This window comes from Lutjanus erythropterus, chromosome 2 (genome assembly GCF_056507025.1).
Source record: "Lutjanus erythropterus isolate fLutEry1 chromosome 2, fLutEry1.hap2, whole genome shotgun sequence".
Lineage (NCBI taxonomy): Eukaryota > Metazoa > Chordata > Actinopteri > Lutjaniformes > Lutjanidae > Lutjanus > Lutjanus erythropterus.
The window spans coordinates 39,584,181-39,603,234 of record NC_139318.1 but is presented as its reverse complement, the minus strand read 5'-3'; the positions used below and the strand labels follow the sequence as shown (position 1 = coordinate 39,603,234).

Genomic DNA, 19,054 nt, shown 5'->3' with positions numbered 1-19,054 from the left:
GGTGTTTCGCAGCTTGACACCACTGCAAAACCAAATGGCTGCTATCAGTAGCTCTAATATGACGTGTTGGCAGGGCATTACATCTACTCCCAGATATGTACTGAGCATTTGTAACACAACAGAGAGAGCACAAACGCATCCAGAAATAGGACTGTATTTATATACAGTAGTGCTGCACGTAACAGTTATTTTCATTAGTGATTAATCTGCTAATTATTTTTGTCTATAAAATGTAAAAAAAAAATCAACTGATTGCTTAATCGACTCATCGTTGCACTCTAATATAAAGTTTTAAGGTTATAATGTTTTAATTTAATGCTGTACTTGCAATTTTAAAGTTATATTTTACGTATTTTATTATATAACCTTTTAATTCATGTGTGTGTTGGACCAGATTGGAGTACCACACTGTTGTTGATTTGCTCAAATAGCTAAAGAATTTAATTGTCATTATGATTCATGCTATCAAAATTATTCTGATGCGGTGAATCTTCAATACAGTCTCACACCAGTTTGTGAAAGAGTCACAAAAGATCAATCTATTACATTTATGTACACGGACACGAATTTGCCTCGCGACACTCAGCTCGAATTGCAAACTAATCTATTATCCACTGTCATTCTCATTTCACGGTCAAGTTAGCAAGAATAAATATGCAGTATTGGCTAGACTTTCAAAATAAAGGTCTTGATTAGGTTTAAGCATCAAAACTCCATGGTTAGGTTTAGGAAAACATCATGGTTTAGGTAAAAGTTAACTACTTAACTTAAGACAGTCAACATTGACTTTTAGGTTCAAACTGGAACCAAATTCTGGACTCAAAAAATAAACTTGCTAAGCACAATAAAAGATAATGAATGATGTTGCCAAGTCCTAAAGTGTCCAGAAGAGGTCAAAATACTTTATGCTTTCTGAAGGCTTTGTAGTTTGCAAAAAGAACTTGGATCTCTTTTTCTCTCTAAATATCAGATTTTTAACAATACTGTTCAGGCTGTTTCTGACTTTGACTGTGAACGCTGTGAAACCAGCAGATAAAAAGGAAAAACTCAGGAGACCCTCAATAAAATATTGATAAAAATTACAAAGGGTGACAGGACTGACAGAAAAAGAATTTAGTTTGTGAAGAATTCTTTCATTTTTTTTTCTTTTATTCATTTTTGATATGAGTCCCAATTGTAGATTTTGCATTTAACTTTCCTTGAAAGAAAATATGATAATGATCTAATCTCTGCTGTGGTCTGTACTGAACTAGCATGTTGCCTTCCTGGGGCATTTCTAAAACACCACAATGCTTCATTTATAATGATGTATTGTGATATATTTTACCTTTATTAAAAAACACAATTCCTGCAGTTAGACCATTGCACTTCACCGTATTATGATTTTGATAATATGTCAGTAAATTCAGCCCTACTCCTGGTTAATAGTCCTGTGTTGACCCACTTGTCCATCCTGTCCTCCTCCCTACATGGATTTTCTAGCTCTTTGCACAATCATCGTCCTGAAAGTGTTGCTGACTGTCACTAAAAATGTTGACAATTCATTTCCATGTGCATGAATCTATAGATGTATTATGTCACATGAACTGCAGTGATACTGGGCTGATATCTCACATATCAGGATTCTGTGTGTGGTGAAACAAATGCCACAAACTACCTAATATTATATTTTGACCCTTGTCTGCACTCTGGGGAAAATTTCTTTTGTTTCTGACTCGTAACACACGGTTCACCTGGCACTGTAGCCTACAAGGAAAGATAATAGTTTGCAAGATCGCTGAATACAGATTGTTTTTGCCACTTTAATGCAAAAGTAAGAGTCTCCGACGCTGCCTCTTCAACAGCTCCAAATTGCAGCATTTTGTGCACATTATTTTCCTGGCATGTCTTGCTTGTCAGCGAGTTGCCCATCACTCTGAGTGGCTGCTGCTGCTGCTGCTGGCATTGCCAGCATTGCTGAGGTGTTTAGCAGAGGGACAGATTTAATTAGTGTAGATGGGACTCTCCTACACGCTGGATTCTGTCATATTATCAGTCATGTGGGGGAGGACAATCCCTCACTGGCAGCATCAAGACAGGCCATGTGATCGCTGTGTCAACAAGATTTTCCCCTGTGATGTCAGAGTCTGTTTTTAATAGCTGGTTCAGGGCATGTTTTCATTCAAAAAGCCAGCGGTGATTATGGTAAGCCCGCAGGCATGACAGGTAATGATTTGACAGTGCTCAGGGGCAAGTTAAGTAACTTAAGTAACAAGCAGTAGGTGTTTTTTTGTACATATTTGACCTTACAGAAGTTCTTCTGAATAAGTTCATCAGCACAACTTATCTCTCCTACAGCAGAAGTTGTCACTTATCAGAACTTATTGGGAAAAAAGTGTCAGAAATCGTTGTCAAGTAATTATGTAATTCTGAATAGTTTAACTAAAGGCCGTGTGTGGGTGGAAAAGTTTCATAACCAAAGGGCCAGTGAAGCCGATGTAGAAAAAAAAAATGAATAATAGAAAAAAAAAAGAAATCACTTAGAGAAGCCATACCTCCCCCAAGGCTGAGCAATCCTCTAAATGTGTTATTTGGTGATGGAAAAGCTTTTTAAAAGGTTCAATCAATAACTGACTCTCCAACTGCATCAAACTACACATTAACAATCACAGACTTCGCGTGCTGGATAATTTTCACTTTGTTTCATTTCATTTTCAATTAGGTTCAGCACATCAAATGAAAATGGTGAAAAGCTTAAAATGGGTTAAATCACAGTGCTGAGTAATTCCCTAAAACAAGTCTATGATCCACATGCTGAATAGTGTCCATCTAAGTATAAATCTAGCACAAGATATCTTTAATGCAAAAGTATTATAAAGAAAAGCACCTAAAAGAGTGTAAAAGACACAATATTCAGTATACAAGATGAACTATCTCAGATGAATTGTACTTTGACACCAAAAACTACTCACTTGTTCCTTGGTCCATATCCTCACTTTCCTCCAATTTCACTGAAATCTTTTATAGCAAAAACAAGAATGATGCAGAGAAGAGCCATGGTCAAGTGGAATTTATTGTCTTTGTTTATTGTTCAAGAGAATATTAAAGATCAGTTCAGCATTTTGTTAAAACAGTACCTTCAAATATTTAGAAGATGTAGAAAATTATGTAAAAATTAAAATGTAAACCTGGATGCAAGTAATAACAACAACAATAATAATGGTAATATGTTTTATTTATATAGCACCTTTCATACATAAAATTCAGCCCAAAGCACAAGATCAAATGGGGGTACACGAGGCACTAAAACATGCAAATTCATTATAGTGGTCAAATGTGAGATAAAAGATATTTAAAATATTGAAATATTAAAGACAAGACAATAGGGCTGTGGGAAAACCAAAAACAATGAAACCAAAGCAAGTCAGAATAAAATAGAACAGTGGAATAGTAGAAATCCAACATTTATAGACAATATACAAAAGTTTTTTAATACCCAATTTTCTTGTTATTAAATACGTGTAAGGTAGGGGTGAGAATCTCTCGGCACCTGATGATTCGATTCAGTTCGGAGTCAGAGAGCTACGATGAGAGTATAAAGAATTTTGATTTCTATATGCGATAGATTTTTTTTTTTTTTCCTCCTTGTGTGACTGTGTTTGTAATGATCCGTGACCAGTTTAGTTTGACACAACTTGTCTTGCACACAGTGTGGCTCTTCTTCAGGCCCCTTTTCCCCTCATCTTCATTGAAACCAGAATGCTTCCATACACCAGCTTTTAACTGAGGGGGTGCTGGTCAGATCGTGTCCATCTGTTCATGCTCAGCGAGCCTCACAAAAGCTCAAGAAGTAGTCAAGTTTAGAACGTAAACATGATGCACATGTTTATGTCCATTATGTTTCACCATCTAATTGGTTCATCCATCAGGAACGTACAGCCTGGTCTTACAAAAATGTTAGAGGTGATCATAATCTTAAGATTATATAATGGTTGACTTTTCTTCATTGAAAATGTAATGCATTTAAGAATTGATTCCACCCCCCCTCTTAATGTGAGCACATGGTTAAATACATGTTTGTGTGTGTCTTATGTTTATTAAGAAGTACTTTTCATGTGCATGTTTGAAGGGAAAAAAACAGGTTTGCTACAATTTCTTGAGGAATAATGATTTAATTAAAAACTGCAACCTGTTTTGTTTGTTGTTTTTGTGACTACAGTGTGTGTAAATGTGTTTGACTGTGTGTGTGAAGTACAAACAGCCAGTGCTTATGCTGGTGCTAATGGGATCCTAATAAATTAAAGTAAAATAAGTTGTTTTTTGGCATATCTCTGCTAACTACCAAATAAACAGACAAACAAAACAAGACAAAACTCAGCCTCCTCGGTGGAAGAAAATGTGCACATCTGCCCACATGGAAAAATTCCAGAAAAAACTTCCCAAAAAAGTTACCTGGGAAACGTCACAATAATGTGACAGCAGCAGTGTGTGTTCTGTCAGACTTTAGGGAGTGTACATTTGCATGCTTGGATAGCAGAGAACTATTTCGACCCCCACCTCCAGCCACTCTGCCTCCCCTTCCTCTTCCTCACTGAAATTAACTCATAATGAGGCACACAGCACTCGGTGTTAGTTTAACTGTGCTAACATTTGGGTACCTTCCAGGGCCTCAGCAGCAGCAGCAGCAACAGCAGCAGCCGCCGAGCCCAGTACCTCAGCTCCATGTGCTGGAGAGGAGCTCCGGGGCCTTCCTGCGGTGCCGTCAGCTGTTGAGACGCCGGCTTATTCTGGAGACCACAGTGGAGAGATTGTCAAGGAAAGCTCCGGCTCCAGGGACGTCTGTGCAGGTACAGAACTAAATTATATTGACAGGGAAGTGATGCACCTTATATTGTAGATCAAGGGTTCAATTTCAGACCAAAAAGATTAAACCTAAGCTTGCCTTGGGATTCAGCCTCATTCCACCTATGTATTATGGTGTTCACATCGCGGACAGATCTGTTAGAAAACCAATTGGGCCTCCAGAGTTGCGTAAACAGCACTGTGAACCAAACCATAATGACACTGGCAGTATAAATTGTGTACAAGTATTTTGTTAGTACTGCACATTGCATCTCTTGACCTTGATCAGAGGTGGCAAGAACACCACATTACAGGCCGATGGTCATCTTATGGTTCATTGATTTCTACGGTGAAGAGGCCAGGCACACATTTGTATAGACACATCCTAGTGCACAAGCACACAGACGCACACACCCCCATTCCATTCGGACACATACCGACACAATACACACACACATTCTCCGCCATGATTTGATTTCTACACAGACATGACATGAATCCAATTAATTCAGGATGAGGATCAATAGAGAGCCATTTCCATGAGGGAAAATTGCTTTTGGATTTCGACTCAGTCAGCACTGCTGCTGTTATTTGAAGGTGGCTCAGAAATGAGAGATGTAAAGGAGCCCTGCAATGCTGCACGACATTTTTTACATCCCGCCCTTCTGATGTATTTTCATACACGGGCCTCTGCTATCATTCTGAATGTGTACAGTATATTCAAACTGATTAAATAATACGGTTATATTAAATCTCTCTCCCAGATGTCTAAATTTATAATATAAAAAGTGGAAAAGCAAGCTAACTTAAAACAAGATAAATTGTTTATTGCAATTCTGATCAAAGTCACAGATTTAAGACATAATACAGAACAAAAGGAAAAAACAAAACGAACAAAAATAAAATATAATGCACACACCACCAGGCTGACATAATTACATTAGGGATGCTTCATATAGGATTTTTGCCGATATATGATATGTTGATATTTTCCAACTCAATTTTGTTCAGTTGCTGATCCCGAGACTTGCGCACGTTTGATAAGATGATTCTATATACGCATTTTTCCTCCTAATGTTACAGAACATTAAATCTCTCATGTTGTGGTATAAACATTTTATTGAGCCTACTTTTACTGTTTTGACCTACCGGCAGATGCAGACAGAAAATACAGTGCTTTTCAAATTAAAATGTGTTTTTCAAAATAAAAGAATAAATAAATAAATAAATAACAAACTACTTATGATTTTTTTTCTCTTTGTTCTTCACTAATTTGTCATAAAGATCAGGACGACGGCTCTGAGGATGGACAGTTAAATTTGTAGTGTTGAAGAAATGTGATTGGGCTCTTCCTGCATGACCAGTGCTGAGCAATCATTGCAGATACAAACTTTATTATCTGTGTGAAGCACCAAAATCCACCACACTGCAGGCATACACATAACTGAAGCGTCATCATATCAGCAGAAATAGCAGCATTTCGAGGCGATACAAAATTTAATTGTAAAGTCTTTGTCTTCCAATACCGATGACATGCCGATAATAACATGTGTCCATAAATTACAGTCAAGTCTTTAGGTTATGCTTTGGTCAGTTTCAGTTTTGTTAATTAGGTAGAACGAAGTCCAGTCCTGTGGATCCACTGTGTCCATGGCTGCTCGCCATGTCTTAATAAATCCATCCAACATTGTCATGAAGAGTTCAGGTCAGCTTTTCCAGAGGGAGAATTCTCAGTATTTCTTTAAACAGTCGTCCAGTGCACGGCTGTCTTTAGAAATCCAGGACTAGAGAATAGCCTCCAGTTATATGAAAAGAGTGTTCCAGTCAGTTTAGTGTTGTGGTTGTTCCTTGTATTGTCCACTTTAGCAGCCAAAATACAGTGAAGAGTTGATAGCTCCAAGTCATATCCAGTCAAGGTAGCCACCTAATCTTTCACTTGTCTCCACGATGTTTGCATCTTTGCACATTTCAAAAATAAATGTGCATACAATTTTTGAATTACATTGAATACATTTAGGAGAGCTTAGACCAACTTTACCCCTCAATAAGGGCGTACAATAAGGTCTATGCACCCAGATATTTTCTTCCATTTGCCATGTATTAATATGTCTATATTAATCTAACACTGCTTGCGGATGTGATCAGTAGAAAAACTAAAATTTAAAGGAGGAATATGTAAAACCCTAGCATTCAAAAATGAGTTCTGGGGTCCAAATAGTAAATTTGAGCCATAAATGGTATATTAAATACATTCAATCCCTGTTCATACCATAGTTGAAGTGCAGCAGGAGCAAAAGACGAGCAGATATTATATTGACAAGCAATGACGAGTCCTACACTATAAGTTGATCAGCTGTTTAAAACCGTCAGTTGTCTGTCAGTGTCCTGAAAATTAAAAAAATTAAAGCCCACTGCTCTGAAAATACACACTCTGGTTTGAGTTCATCTTAATTTAACCGTTTAATACATCTGGTCCTTGTTAAAGATGACTAATGATTTCTAACAACTCATAAACAGACACTTACTCATTCAGCAAACATTCAGTATTCATTTTAACTCTAATAAATTGGAAATGGGCAAACAAAAACAGACTTTCCCAACCAGAATGGGAATTTCAAAGGAGGCATTGTTTTCAGAGAAGCCAGCGTTTCAACTTAACATGTTAGCATGTTAATTTCTGATAACATTTCATGATTATTTTATGGCTTATTACAGTAAATAAATCACACATTTCTCCTTAAAACCAAAAGTTTTATAAACATAAGATAATACGGCTTTTATTCTGACCATAATTTTTTTCAATGCAACGTTTTTGTTTTTAAGTTCACCAGACTCTCGAACCTGCTGCTGAGGGCAAATTGTTTATTGTGTAAACAATCAGCTTGACCAAATGTACTCTATGTGGATCATTATGAATAATTAAGTATTTCCTGTTTGTAAAAGCAACCGTGTCCCTTCACTCCACAGCTTTGGTCATGGCACATTGTGATCTGATTATCTGACATTGATTTGGAAATGCTTTGCTCTGTTTTTTTTTTACCCCCCATTTTAACAACTAGGACATATTCATAATGGCAGTGTATTTTTCGTATTGCCTGCAGCGTCAGTGTGAACTGCGAATGAGTTTGTTGGCGTGTCATTGTGTTGCTGTAGAGAAAAGTTAAATAAAAGTAAGAAAACACAGTGAGGAACTTCTGGTTTGAAATAACAAGGCATGTTCCCAAGAGGCCCAGCCACTTTGCAGATATGCTGATAGTCAGGCTGATAGCCCAAATCCAGTTGTTTTCTTCTCTATTCTGAATCCTCTCTGAATGCACAAGCGTAGGAAAGTGAGTGAGATATAAAGAACATTTGTGTAGCTAATCCTCTTTTGTAGAAAAACAGTTGCTCTTTGTTCATCTCCTGGATTCTGTCCAAGGTTATTTCGAATTTTAGAGTGAACTCTGCTGAATAATCCATGGCAGAATACACATCTCCAATCAGATTAATTGAAAACAGTGATTGTTGCTGTTCGGGGCTTAGCAGAAAGTGTTGCAGACAAATCACAGTTTAAAACCAAATCAATAAAGCTCACTGAGCTAAATTAGGCTGAAACACTTTGAAAGCAGTTAATGACAAATCCTGCCAGGCGTGGAGATAGAGTGGGTCAATAGCTCAAACAAGCTGGATACAATCATGTTGCGTCACATGGACAAAGCCATTATGGCAACATGAACAAGCACCAGATCTCTCAGAGGAAGAAGACCTTTAAATGCAAATGATAAAATAAGCATGTAAATATTCAAAGGCTGTGTAAATTCTTGAAGGCTTGAAGATCCGCCGTCTTTTATCTATTCTGCGTTGCCAAAAGGATTCAGGCGATGTAGTTTGAAGCTGTGTGTGTGCGTGTATGTCTTTGAGTGTGTTGTTTTTTGGGGAGAAATGTAAAAGAATGATCTAACAACAGGAGGTGCAACTATCAAACAGAAAGGGAGAAAAAAAAAAAAAAAGATAGGAGCTGGGACCTACTCTTCTTCTTTACTACATTTAAAAACAGAGTTTGTTTACTTTGATGCTCCTGGTTCTCTTTGCCAGCTGAACGTGTGGCTGAAGCTGAGCCACAGACAGCGGAGGCTTCAGAGGTGATCTATGATGACGTTCCAACTGAGGACCCCCTCTCTCCTGATGAAGGTTTGTATCTGTGGCAGAATTACATTTGTTTGTCTGACCAATAGGGCCCGACTGATACTGCATTTCTGGGGCCGATGCCTGGAGTAAATTGACATTAATGCTGACATTCTTTATATGGAATATAATATACATCAATATATCAGGGTTCACTTGTTCACTTCCAATCTACTTGTCCAAAGTCAGTCTTTACTTGCCCCTATACATATTGTTTCAGCCACCGAGGGCTGCAAATAATGAATGAGGATTATTTTCTGGATTAAACAGTTAGTCATTTGGTCTATAAAATGTCAGAAAAAAAGTGAAAATTGTCCACAGTGCTGTCCTTAAGTATCTTGTTTTCTCAGTCCAATACTCAAAGACATTCAGTTTAATATGATAATAAACAGAGAAACTCAGCAAATCTCCATATTTCAGAGGCTGGAAACCTCTATCTATCTAGTTATATTCACTTTTAAACAACCATTATAGCTGATGAAAATCTATCTGACATGACAGAAATCATGTTCATGTTCGAGGTTAAGATCGTCAAAACTTTCATCAAAACTTTCAAAGTGTTGGTTCTTTTTCAATTCCACATGTAAAAACCAATACAGTATCCCTTATTTATAGTGTAAATGATAAAAGAAATATGGTATATGTGGCTGATAATAATAATAATGTATCGGTCGGTGCCCTACTGTCCACTCATTATTCTTGTTGTAGAGCTTTTGATGTGTGATATTTTTGTTTTGCAGATATGATATATGAAGACGTTCAGAGAGATAGTGGTCCTGTGGATGCAGACAATGGATGGAGCTCCAGCGAGTTTGAAAGCTATGACGAGCAGTCGGATAACGAGACTAAACTACCAACACGGAGCAAGGTAGTAATGCTGAGTGTGTGTGCGCGAACGTGGATGCATGCCTGATGTGTGTATTTAGCCCACACAAATCACCCTGTCTGTTTATTTTAAGTAGCATCATGGCCGGCCAGGTTGTTTTGGTTGGTTTCCAACACTTAAAAAATAATCAAGGAGAATATTTTATCCCCTGCTCCTCTCGCACAGTCGTGTTTATTAATGTATAGAAGTGGAAGGAAACTATAAAGAACCTGAAAAATGTATAACTGGCTGTCTCGGCTTTATACTTTCATTGTGGGGATGAAAGTAAACAAGAGGCATTTCTGTTTGAAAAGCCTCAGATCTCCTTGCCTCTTCTCTGCCAAGGATGCTGTTCATCAGTGTTGGTGCTGCATGGCTACACAGTGTCGCTCTTCCACATGATGGCACTGTGTGCACATTCACACTGCGCTGCACTTCCTTTATGCTTCACCAGCCTTTACCATGCATGCACCGGTGCAGGCATAGGAGGACTTTGAAGTCATACTAATAGAAAAGTATTTTGCTGAGTTGAATCATTATTAATGTATAGATTTATACCTACCTTTACATATTTTTACATATTGAAGGTGTTTTTGTATGGATATAATTCTGTTGTAATCCAAGAAAATCCTGAGTTAGATCAATGCTTTGAGAAACGAGGGGAAAAAATGTTGCATTGGGACTGAAAATGAGTTGCACAGGTAATTACAGGAAGGTGCGGTGTGAAAATCCCCCACAGTTCTCTCTGCCTGCATGGTTGTCCCAGGCCACTGAACAAAAGGAAGGATTCAGCTGCACTGGTTGAACAATTAATGAAGAAACCTTGACTATTAGGGCCTAGCAATATTTTTTGGGCTACCGCTGCCTTCATCAAAAACACATTGTTTTTAATTAGTCTCGCCCGATTAATTTTTCACCGAGTGTACCTGAAGTCCTCCCCTTCTCAGTTCACTGCTTCATTCAAGCAGCCTGTGAGAGCTGTGACAGAGTTTGCTTCCTTAATATTTGCCCTAAACTGCCTGCGCCCCCCCCCCATCCCTCTATAAATCAGTGTCCATTAGTTTCATGCAGCATAACACCTTTGACCAAAGCAGAGCTCCAAGCCTTTACTCTCTATGCTTGTGATTAATTCCCGATGTTGCCTAGCTTGTTTTGCCTTGATCACTCTGCCTCCATTTCCCTTTTCTATTATCCTCTCCCCTACTTCTTCCTCCTTCCTCCGCCTTTGTGGCTAAACTCCACTTGCCCCCCCCCCATGCCTCGCCTGTCCCTGTCCAACACCTGTAGCTCTCTCCTGAAGTGCGTCGGCTGAGGGAACGGTGCGCCAAGACCAAACGTGAGCTGGCCATGAGACTGTCTGGCAAGCACAACTATGACATCAAGGTATTCCTTCAGCAGCAAGTCAACACAGCTTTATATGTCACACTCTTTCCCTGCAGAGCTCAGATCCCTCTGCTAGATGCTCGCCATTAGGGCTGATGATCGTCAGGGCTGTTTTTTATTTGCTGTATGTGGACAGTACATGAAATTAAGGATGTCCACTTGTCCTAGGGACAATAATGACAGCACCAAAGACACAAAAATATGGTATCAAGCAATAAACTGATGTAAATGACCACCAGCTCATTCAGTCATTCATGGTCAGTCACTCACGTAGGTGGAGTTTATTGATGTGCACCCAGGAACCTGTATCACTAAACATGTGACTCAACCCCTTAATTTTAACAAACCGCCTGTCTAACATGTAAGTGAACATCATATGATGAAGAAATGTAATTTTAGGTACTCATTAACGCTGCATGTGTGTGTGTTACATGCAGTAATCTTTTAAAAAAATCACTCAGTGCTATGTTTCCTCTCTTCTTTAGGGTATTTTACCTCATCCATTAAGCTAGAAGGGCAGCCGAATCCGTATTTTCTCAGTTTTGGAACCCAGTTAGCAATAGGCTGACAATGATTTAACATTCATATGCAGACATTGTTTATAGAGATTATTATTAGTGTCACATGTTGCACCCTTGGTACGAGGTATGAAACATTTGGCTCTGTGTATAAATTCTAAAAGGAATTGAAAGCTGTAAAAATGTTAATATGTTGTATTATTCAAGGTTGCTTTTCCAAGGTTACATGTCCTAATCAGTTATTATCAATATGTGTGTTAAATACATGTCCAAATTTATGTAAAAATTGTGACAGGGGTGGGACACTGAAGAAAAAAGATGATTTTGAGCCCTGTAAGCAGAGTATGCTGCTGCGCATGGCGCCTGAAACTCCCTGACACTCCAAGCAGTGTAATGTTGTAATGGTCTGAGTTCAGTACAAGATGCGTCATTCACATCTCCAAACATGTCACTGTGCAGAGATCACACGTTATGTCAGAATGTCATCATGGGAACACTCTTTGCAAGAATGCTAACTTGCTGGGATATTTTTATTCATTTTTTTAAAGTATAATTGGTTGCAGCTTATTCATTTTTGTTCTGTAACTAATTTGTTCCTAACGTTTAAAATAAACATTATATGGAAAATAGTTTCCGCCATAGAGGGCCCTCCAAACAACATTTAACAGCTATCAACAGCCCTGATGATCACCCAGAGCTGAAATATGCTGTGTTATATGCTCAACTGACTCAAAGGCTTTACTGACACTCTGCACCATCCTTCCCAGCTTTCCTTTGGACTGTGACTTTGCTTTGAGACTTTCTGTCAGCCTCTCCCTCTCTTTCCCTGCCTAGTTTAATATCAAGACACATTTATGGGACGCATGAATTATTAAATAATATTCTGCGTATTTACTTCCATCAACACCAGTGCAACTTGCCCCCAATTAATGACCTACTTTCCTGAAGTAGTGTCATTTAAAAATACTACCACCCTGGGTGTATTCTGGGTCTGTGGAGTCTGGTTACAGGGCCTCTGTGATGCTCAGGGCGGAGTTTGTGGTCAGCCGGATTCTCCCACGCTGAGCGATGCAGCCCTGTTACTCTGATGTGGAGCTCACTCTGTTACCATAATCTCTCCATGATATGCTCATAGACTCTCTGATTAGAGGCTGTACAGCGACCCACAGGGAGTCGCAGATGGTGAGATTCATGATGAGCACACTGAGCGCCACTTCTTTCCATCTCTCTCCGGAGGAGCCCTGTAGGTTATCAAATCTCCGCAGCATGGCACTTCGCTCGTGCTCTAACGCTCCTCCGTTGTTTCTTTCCGCTTCTTCCAACCAGGTTCAGCAACTCATGAAGGCCGCGAGGAGCGGAACAAAGGATGGGCTGGAAAAGACCAAAATAGCCGTCATGCGAAAAGTTTCCTTCCTGCAGAGAAAAGATCAAATGGGTAATGCAGGGGAGTCTGAAAAGTTTGTAATGTTGGTCAGCTGGCTTTTTTTTTCTTTTTTTTTTTTGGAAAAAAGTTACATATCAGGCTGTATTTAGCAGTGGGGGTTATGAAGTTTGGGTTTCTAACTCCTCTCAGTTGACTCTTTGAATTCTCGGCACTTGCCTATGTGTAAAGCTAGCCAAACCAAAGCAGTGTTTGAGGCAGATAGAGTAGAAAGTCTTACTGTTTTCTTTATACAAATCCCTTTGGGGAGAAATGAAAGCACTGTGAAAAGAGGAAGATCTGACTGATTATAACTATAATAAATAAAACACACCAGACTCTCCCAGTTTTAAGACGGACGATGTGGTCGAGTAAAGTTTTTGATGTGTGATAAAGAGAAGGATGAAGCAACTCAAGCAGCACCGTATAGGTTGTGTTATAGGAACGCTTGCCTAACAAAAGAGAGAGATTAGCATCCATTAATGGAATATCGAGCAGCTCCATAAACCATAGATACCAGTCCCACGCCTCAAACAAATCTGCGAGCCATCACAAAGAGGTAAAGAGGCCAGTGCTGCTATTTTTAGGTGTCGATCGAGGGAAATCTGCACGGCATTATATTTCTTTTCCACCAATCCTCTGTTATCATTCCAAAGTCTTTAATTGGAACGGTGAAGGCTTCTGGTATCTATGTCTTTATGGTTATGGGTGAAGTGTGGATTTTTTTTTCTTTATTTGAGACTGTCGAACGTCTTTTGTGCCAATGCAGAGATGAGAATGTGTTGGATCATGTTTTTGCAGACACACTTCTGTGTGCCTCCTTTACTCCTACTGAGATACAGTATTGTTTTGAAAGTTTTTTTTTTTACCGAAGGCCTCTCTGCCTCTCTCCTTTCTCCATCGCTCTCTGTCTCTCTGTTTCTTTTACTGAGAGTATAGAAGTCTCTTCATACTTTGGAGGTAATATACTTAGTGTGTCGCAGTGTGTCTCCAGCTGCAGTGAGATCTGAAGGCTGCCTTTTTGTTGTTCCCTCTCTATCTCTATCACACATACACATTTAGACACACACACACGCTCTTTCTCGTTTTAACCTTTATGTGTCTTTCTCCTTCCCCGTCTCTAAATGTCTGCAGAAGAGGAGGACGATGCAGGGTACCTCGATGTGGCTGTGTCAGAGGAGAAGCATCCTCCCCCGCAGCTGAGCCCCATGCCAGAGGGACTGACCAGCCACCAGGTGCACCTGACAGCTTTTTATCCAGACATCTCTTTGTATTTTTCTAACACATATGTGGCCAGCATGTGTAGAAACAAGCACTGTACTTAAAGGAATAGTTCAGATTATTTTCAAGTGGCATTGAATGAGGTGCTTATCCATAGTCAGTTTATTACCTGGAGTTTTATGGCAGTTGACACAACACCAGCTGGGAGAAGCAGCAGGAATAGTGGTGCAAGAAGCTAAGCAATGTACTGCTGTGGACAGAGTCAGCAGCAAAACGTATTTTAACCGCTTAAAGAATTCTGCTGATATTTTGAATATTTTCACTTCTTTACCTTGCCAGCAGAAAGCTTTTTCTTAAAAGAAACTGCCATTATATAAGCTACCGCCAGACTCTTTTGGCACTTTACCTTGCAGAACACATCCTTGACTGTGACTTCAGTGAATTCGAACTAACCTTTTCTAACACCAAAGTCACGCAATAACAAACAAACCAACCAATCAAGGCAGCGGTAGATGTGCAGCTCCTGTGGTTGCCAAGCTAAACTTACTGCTTTCGCCTGAGGCGTCTTGTGTCTTTGGAGAGAGAGAGAGAGAGAGAGAGAGAGAGAGAGATATTTAGTTTATATAATGGCGGTTTCCTGTTGGAAAGGCTTGTCTGATGAGAAGGTTAAGTCTAAATGAAGTGTACACTTAAACTGATATAGATGTTTTAGGTGTGTTCTTTTAGATGGCTAAAATACATTTTGCCAGTGATACTCCTGCTGTAGTATTTTAGCCATAAAAAATAAGTGTGCACTCTAATTGTACGCTATATTTAGAATATTTTCACTGCTTTACCTCGTCCTCAAACCTCTATTTCTGTCAGGAAACTATCATTATATAGGCCAAGTATCACTCTCTCCAAACCAATCAGACCTCATTCACAAAATTGGTAACTTCATGTTGCAGATCATGGGAATTGATGGTCTGCCGCTGCCCATTCATTTGTGTTATTGTGTAACTTAAGTGAATCCGAACTAACTCCCGTGTTCTGCGTGGTAGATAGCTAAAAGACTTTGGTTGAGTGGGAGACATGATGACATGTCATGATTCTCCAAATACACAATTCAATTTTACTTTCATTTTAAGGTCATAATTCTTTTCAAGCTTTGATTTAAACACTTACAGCTATTCTATTGTTAGACTACCTAGTTCTCACCAATTTGGCCTTGTGGGTAACCCGAGCCCTAATATTTGACGTGGACTAGAGGGATGGTTGTTTTTGCCAGCCTGTTGCTGCAGTTGCAGAAAATTGCAGGCTTTTAAAGGGCAATTAAACACACTACAAGCTGTTGTATTCTGGTTGTGTAACAGTCTCAGTTTAATTCTGATGCCTCTATATGACCTACACAAGCAAACAAGACCATCAGTGAGATATTGGCTGTTTCTACAGTAATTCTTGATCGATTTTCGATTTAGAATTGACATCGTAACGCCACTATGATATGGATAAGTACTTCATACAAACCCACTTCAAAAAAATCCAAACTATCCCTTTAATATCTTCCATTTATGTGAACATATTCTGTACTCAATAGCCTTGAGATAAGGCTCCAGGCTGTCATGTTAAGTCTTCTTTTGTTATTTCAATACTTTTACATATCTATATGCTCTGTTCTCTGTATCCTGTTTGGAGAAGCAGTATGTTTTCTAACAACTAGAACAGCTGCTTTCATGTCACAGGAAGTCCAACAATTCAGCACTGCGATAGAGGCCTCGTTCAAACAGACCTACTCGTCTTCAAGTCTTTTTCCTCCTGTGACAAACACATGATTATAGTGCAATCCATCAAGCTGCACCGTGCTTAACTGAAAGCATACCGCACAGTGCAGCCCCATCATGTCCTCTTAGCACTGGGTTTCCTGACTGGTCTGTTGTCTGCGCAGGTTGTCAGACGCCATATCCTCGGCTCCATCATTCAGAGCGAGCGGAGCTACCTGGAGTCTCTCAGGAGAATCCTGCAGGTGAGCTGTTTAGTCCCAGTTGTCCTCCTCTGCCACATCCAATATCTTCACCATTTAGCTCTCATGAATTACGCCGAGAAGAGAAGCGGCGATATCCATCAAATTACCGAAGTGTCTCAGCATAAATAATCCTGATAAAACAGCCATCCTCATTTCTGTGGCATTGTGCTGATGCTAAGAGAGAAGGACTGTCACGCTGGCATAGGATGGGGTGTAGCCTCTCCTCTTTAATATCTCTTTAGTGCGGAAAAAGGAGACTTGTTATCGCCTCATCACTGAAAAAAATAAGAGGTGCACCTACTGAAATGGAATCAGCAGCAATCAGTCGCTGCTTAACACGCCGCAAGATCCTTCACTGTCAAGATACAATGCGCTACCTTTGTTGTCGACAGACATGATTGCGTGTGATACTTTGGGAGGTTTAGCTCTTTTGAAATCTCTCTTGTTATTCAGAGAGTCCAGCCAAGTGGTAAATGCAGCGACTCCAGACAGATAACATAAAGAGATGAAAGGCCACAAGCACAATTAGACATTGAGGGTTGTAACTTTCATTATTGCTGTGAAGCAGATTGCACAGTTGTTCATGTTTTGCTGCCTGCCCGTGTTCCGTCTGTCGATGATTCGTCTCATTCGCTTTGATGGATTTGAGGAGACAAGACCAGAGGTGGCAAAAGTAGACGCATTCTTTACTCAACTAGAAGTGAAAAAGAAATGTGCTCAAAATATAAAAGTTAAAAAAAAAAAAAAATTAGCCCTCAAGGACATTTCTACAGCTGTTTCTGTGCAAAGCTAACTGAACCATCGTTTTAAACTTTCTAAACTATCTTTTACTCAGTTTACTTCTTGTTATATCTTATACATTATTTTCATCTTGTTGTATCTGTTATGTCGCCTTCCTCTTATGTCGTTGTAGTCCTGCTACGTCTCTCACATCATTCTTGTATTGTTACGTTTTGTTATGTCATTTTCATCTTCGTTACTGTATATAAGTGGATTTTTTTTAAGACTTAAGATGACAAAAACACAGTATCAAGATGAAAACAGTGTAGTGGAGTATTTGTACTTCTCATCTCTGGATAAGATCTGTAAAACATCAGAAAAAATTACCACCACTGTTGCTCAGATAGATCTAAATTTTGGTGTTAAATTCATCTTTCATGTTTGGCTTATACACAAAATCATCTATACTGCAACTCCTCAGATTCAAAGAATTCATGTTTACTGTCTCACACAGAGAATATTGTCCACAAAGAGCCTGTCAACTCATTTCTGTAGGTTATGCTAATATCCCCATGAGTGCTGACTGAAGAATCAATCAATGCCTCTTTCACCGTGTTGCTTTTGCATCTGTAACTCTGCTGGGAGCTGTTTTTTTGCCATTATTATTCTGGCTTTTATGATTACAAGTCACCTTGAGTTCTGAACATGTTTGCTAGTGGCAAATGCTGTTTTATGGGTGAATCCGCCGGATTGATGTGCTTCCAGGCACCATGACTACATTTCCTCATTTTCCTTGATTCAGAGGATATTTGTCTGCTACCCCTCAGTTGTCTTTTCATGCTGCTGAGAAGAAAAGATGCTTAAGGAAGGTGGACTGCTGATTCATCTTAAGCACCCACCCACACACATACATATGCACATATCAACAACAATAAAAAACCCAATTTTCTCTCACGATCTCTCCAGGAATACCACAGACCGTTGATGGAGGCTGATCCACGCATCCTGAGTCCAAGGAAGATCCGGCCTATATTTTACAGAATCAGGGAGATCACGCAGTGCCACTCCATGTTTCAGATTGCACTGGCGTCACGTGTGGCTGAATGGGACAGCTGCGAGAAAATCGGAGACTTATTTGTCGCCTCGGTTAGTGTGCGTGCATGAGCATGTTTTTGATGTGTGTGATTTCATATGTGTGAAATAGAAATGCAAATGGGAGGCTTCTTTGCTGCCTTACACGGGGTTTTTCCTGGATGTTTTTGAGACAGAGGTTGCAAAGGCTGCAGAATATGTGTGACACGCACAGCATACACAGCTTGCTTAAGTGACAACATCATGATTTGACTGACAGAAGAGCCCATAGAGATTTAAATTTTAATACCAAGATGAAGCGAAGAGATAAAAATAACAAAGATTGTGACAAATGACACATTTATTTCAACACAAGACTCCTAAATGCCACTTTCTACTTTTTCCCTGTTGGCTGGCTGCTCCATATCCCTGTGGAACCCCTGTTTGTAAATTATGAAGTGATGAAGTAATCTCAAAGGTAAACTGATCTTTTTCTTTTTTTGCAAAAGGAAATCAAACCTTTATGGCTGCGTTCATCGTCGTTTCCATGGACACAGTGAATAAACAAGGCTGTACAGACGCTGTGAAAATTTAAATATTTCATTTTTTCAATTCGTTTTTGGTTCTTGTCTATTAAAGAGACTAAAAAAACACGGGAAAACAATAATATAATATTTATTTAATATGTTAGGAGAAAATAATACAAGTTTCCTATAAGTAGCACCGGTTAGTTTACTTCTTCTTTGGGCAGACATGTTTGTGTGTACTATACAGTGAACACAACAGAAAGTTTTTCAAGGGCTGGCTTGACAATCCTAAATATGGAATCTACATTTTCAGGTACCATCAGGTCGAAAATGCTGAATTTT

General features: G+C 39.2%; 1 protein-coding gene across 3 annotated transcripts in view; it reads left to right on the top strand.

The window, feature by feature from the left end:
- Positions 1–19,054, top strand: part of arhgef10la (Rho guanine nucleotide exchange factor (GEF) 10-like a) — a 181,937-nt gene that overhangs the window by 30,498 nt on the left and 132,385 nt on the right. The window contains exons 4-11 of one of the 3 annotated variants that reach the window (XM_084739346.1): positions 4,645–4,826; positions 8,896–8,991; positions 9,726–9,853; positions 11,138–11,233; positions 13,078–13,186; positions 14,306–14,406; positions 16,317–16,394; positions 18,081–18,260. In XM_084739346.1, coding sequence (XP_084595472.1) covers positions 4,645–4,826; positions 8,896–8,991; positions 9,726–9,853; positions 11,138–11,233; positions 13,078–13,186; positions 14,306–14,406; positions 16,317–16,394; positions 18,081–18,260 — 970 coding nt within the window. Of the gene's footprint in view, positions 1–4,644; positions 4,827–8,895; positions 8,992–9,725; positions 9,854–11,137; positions 11,234–13,077; positions 13,187–14,305; positions 14,407–16,316; positions 16,395–18,080; positions 18,261–19,054 lie in introns of those variants that run through there. The other 2 variants (XM_084739337.1, XM_084739330.1) reach the window with 2 other exon arrangements.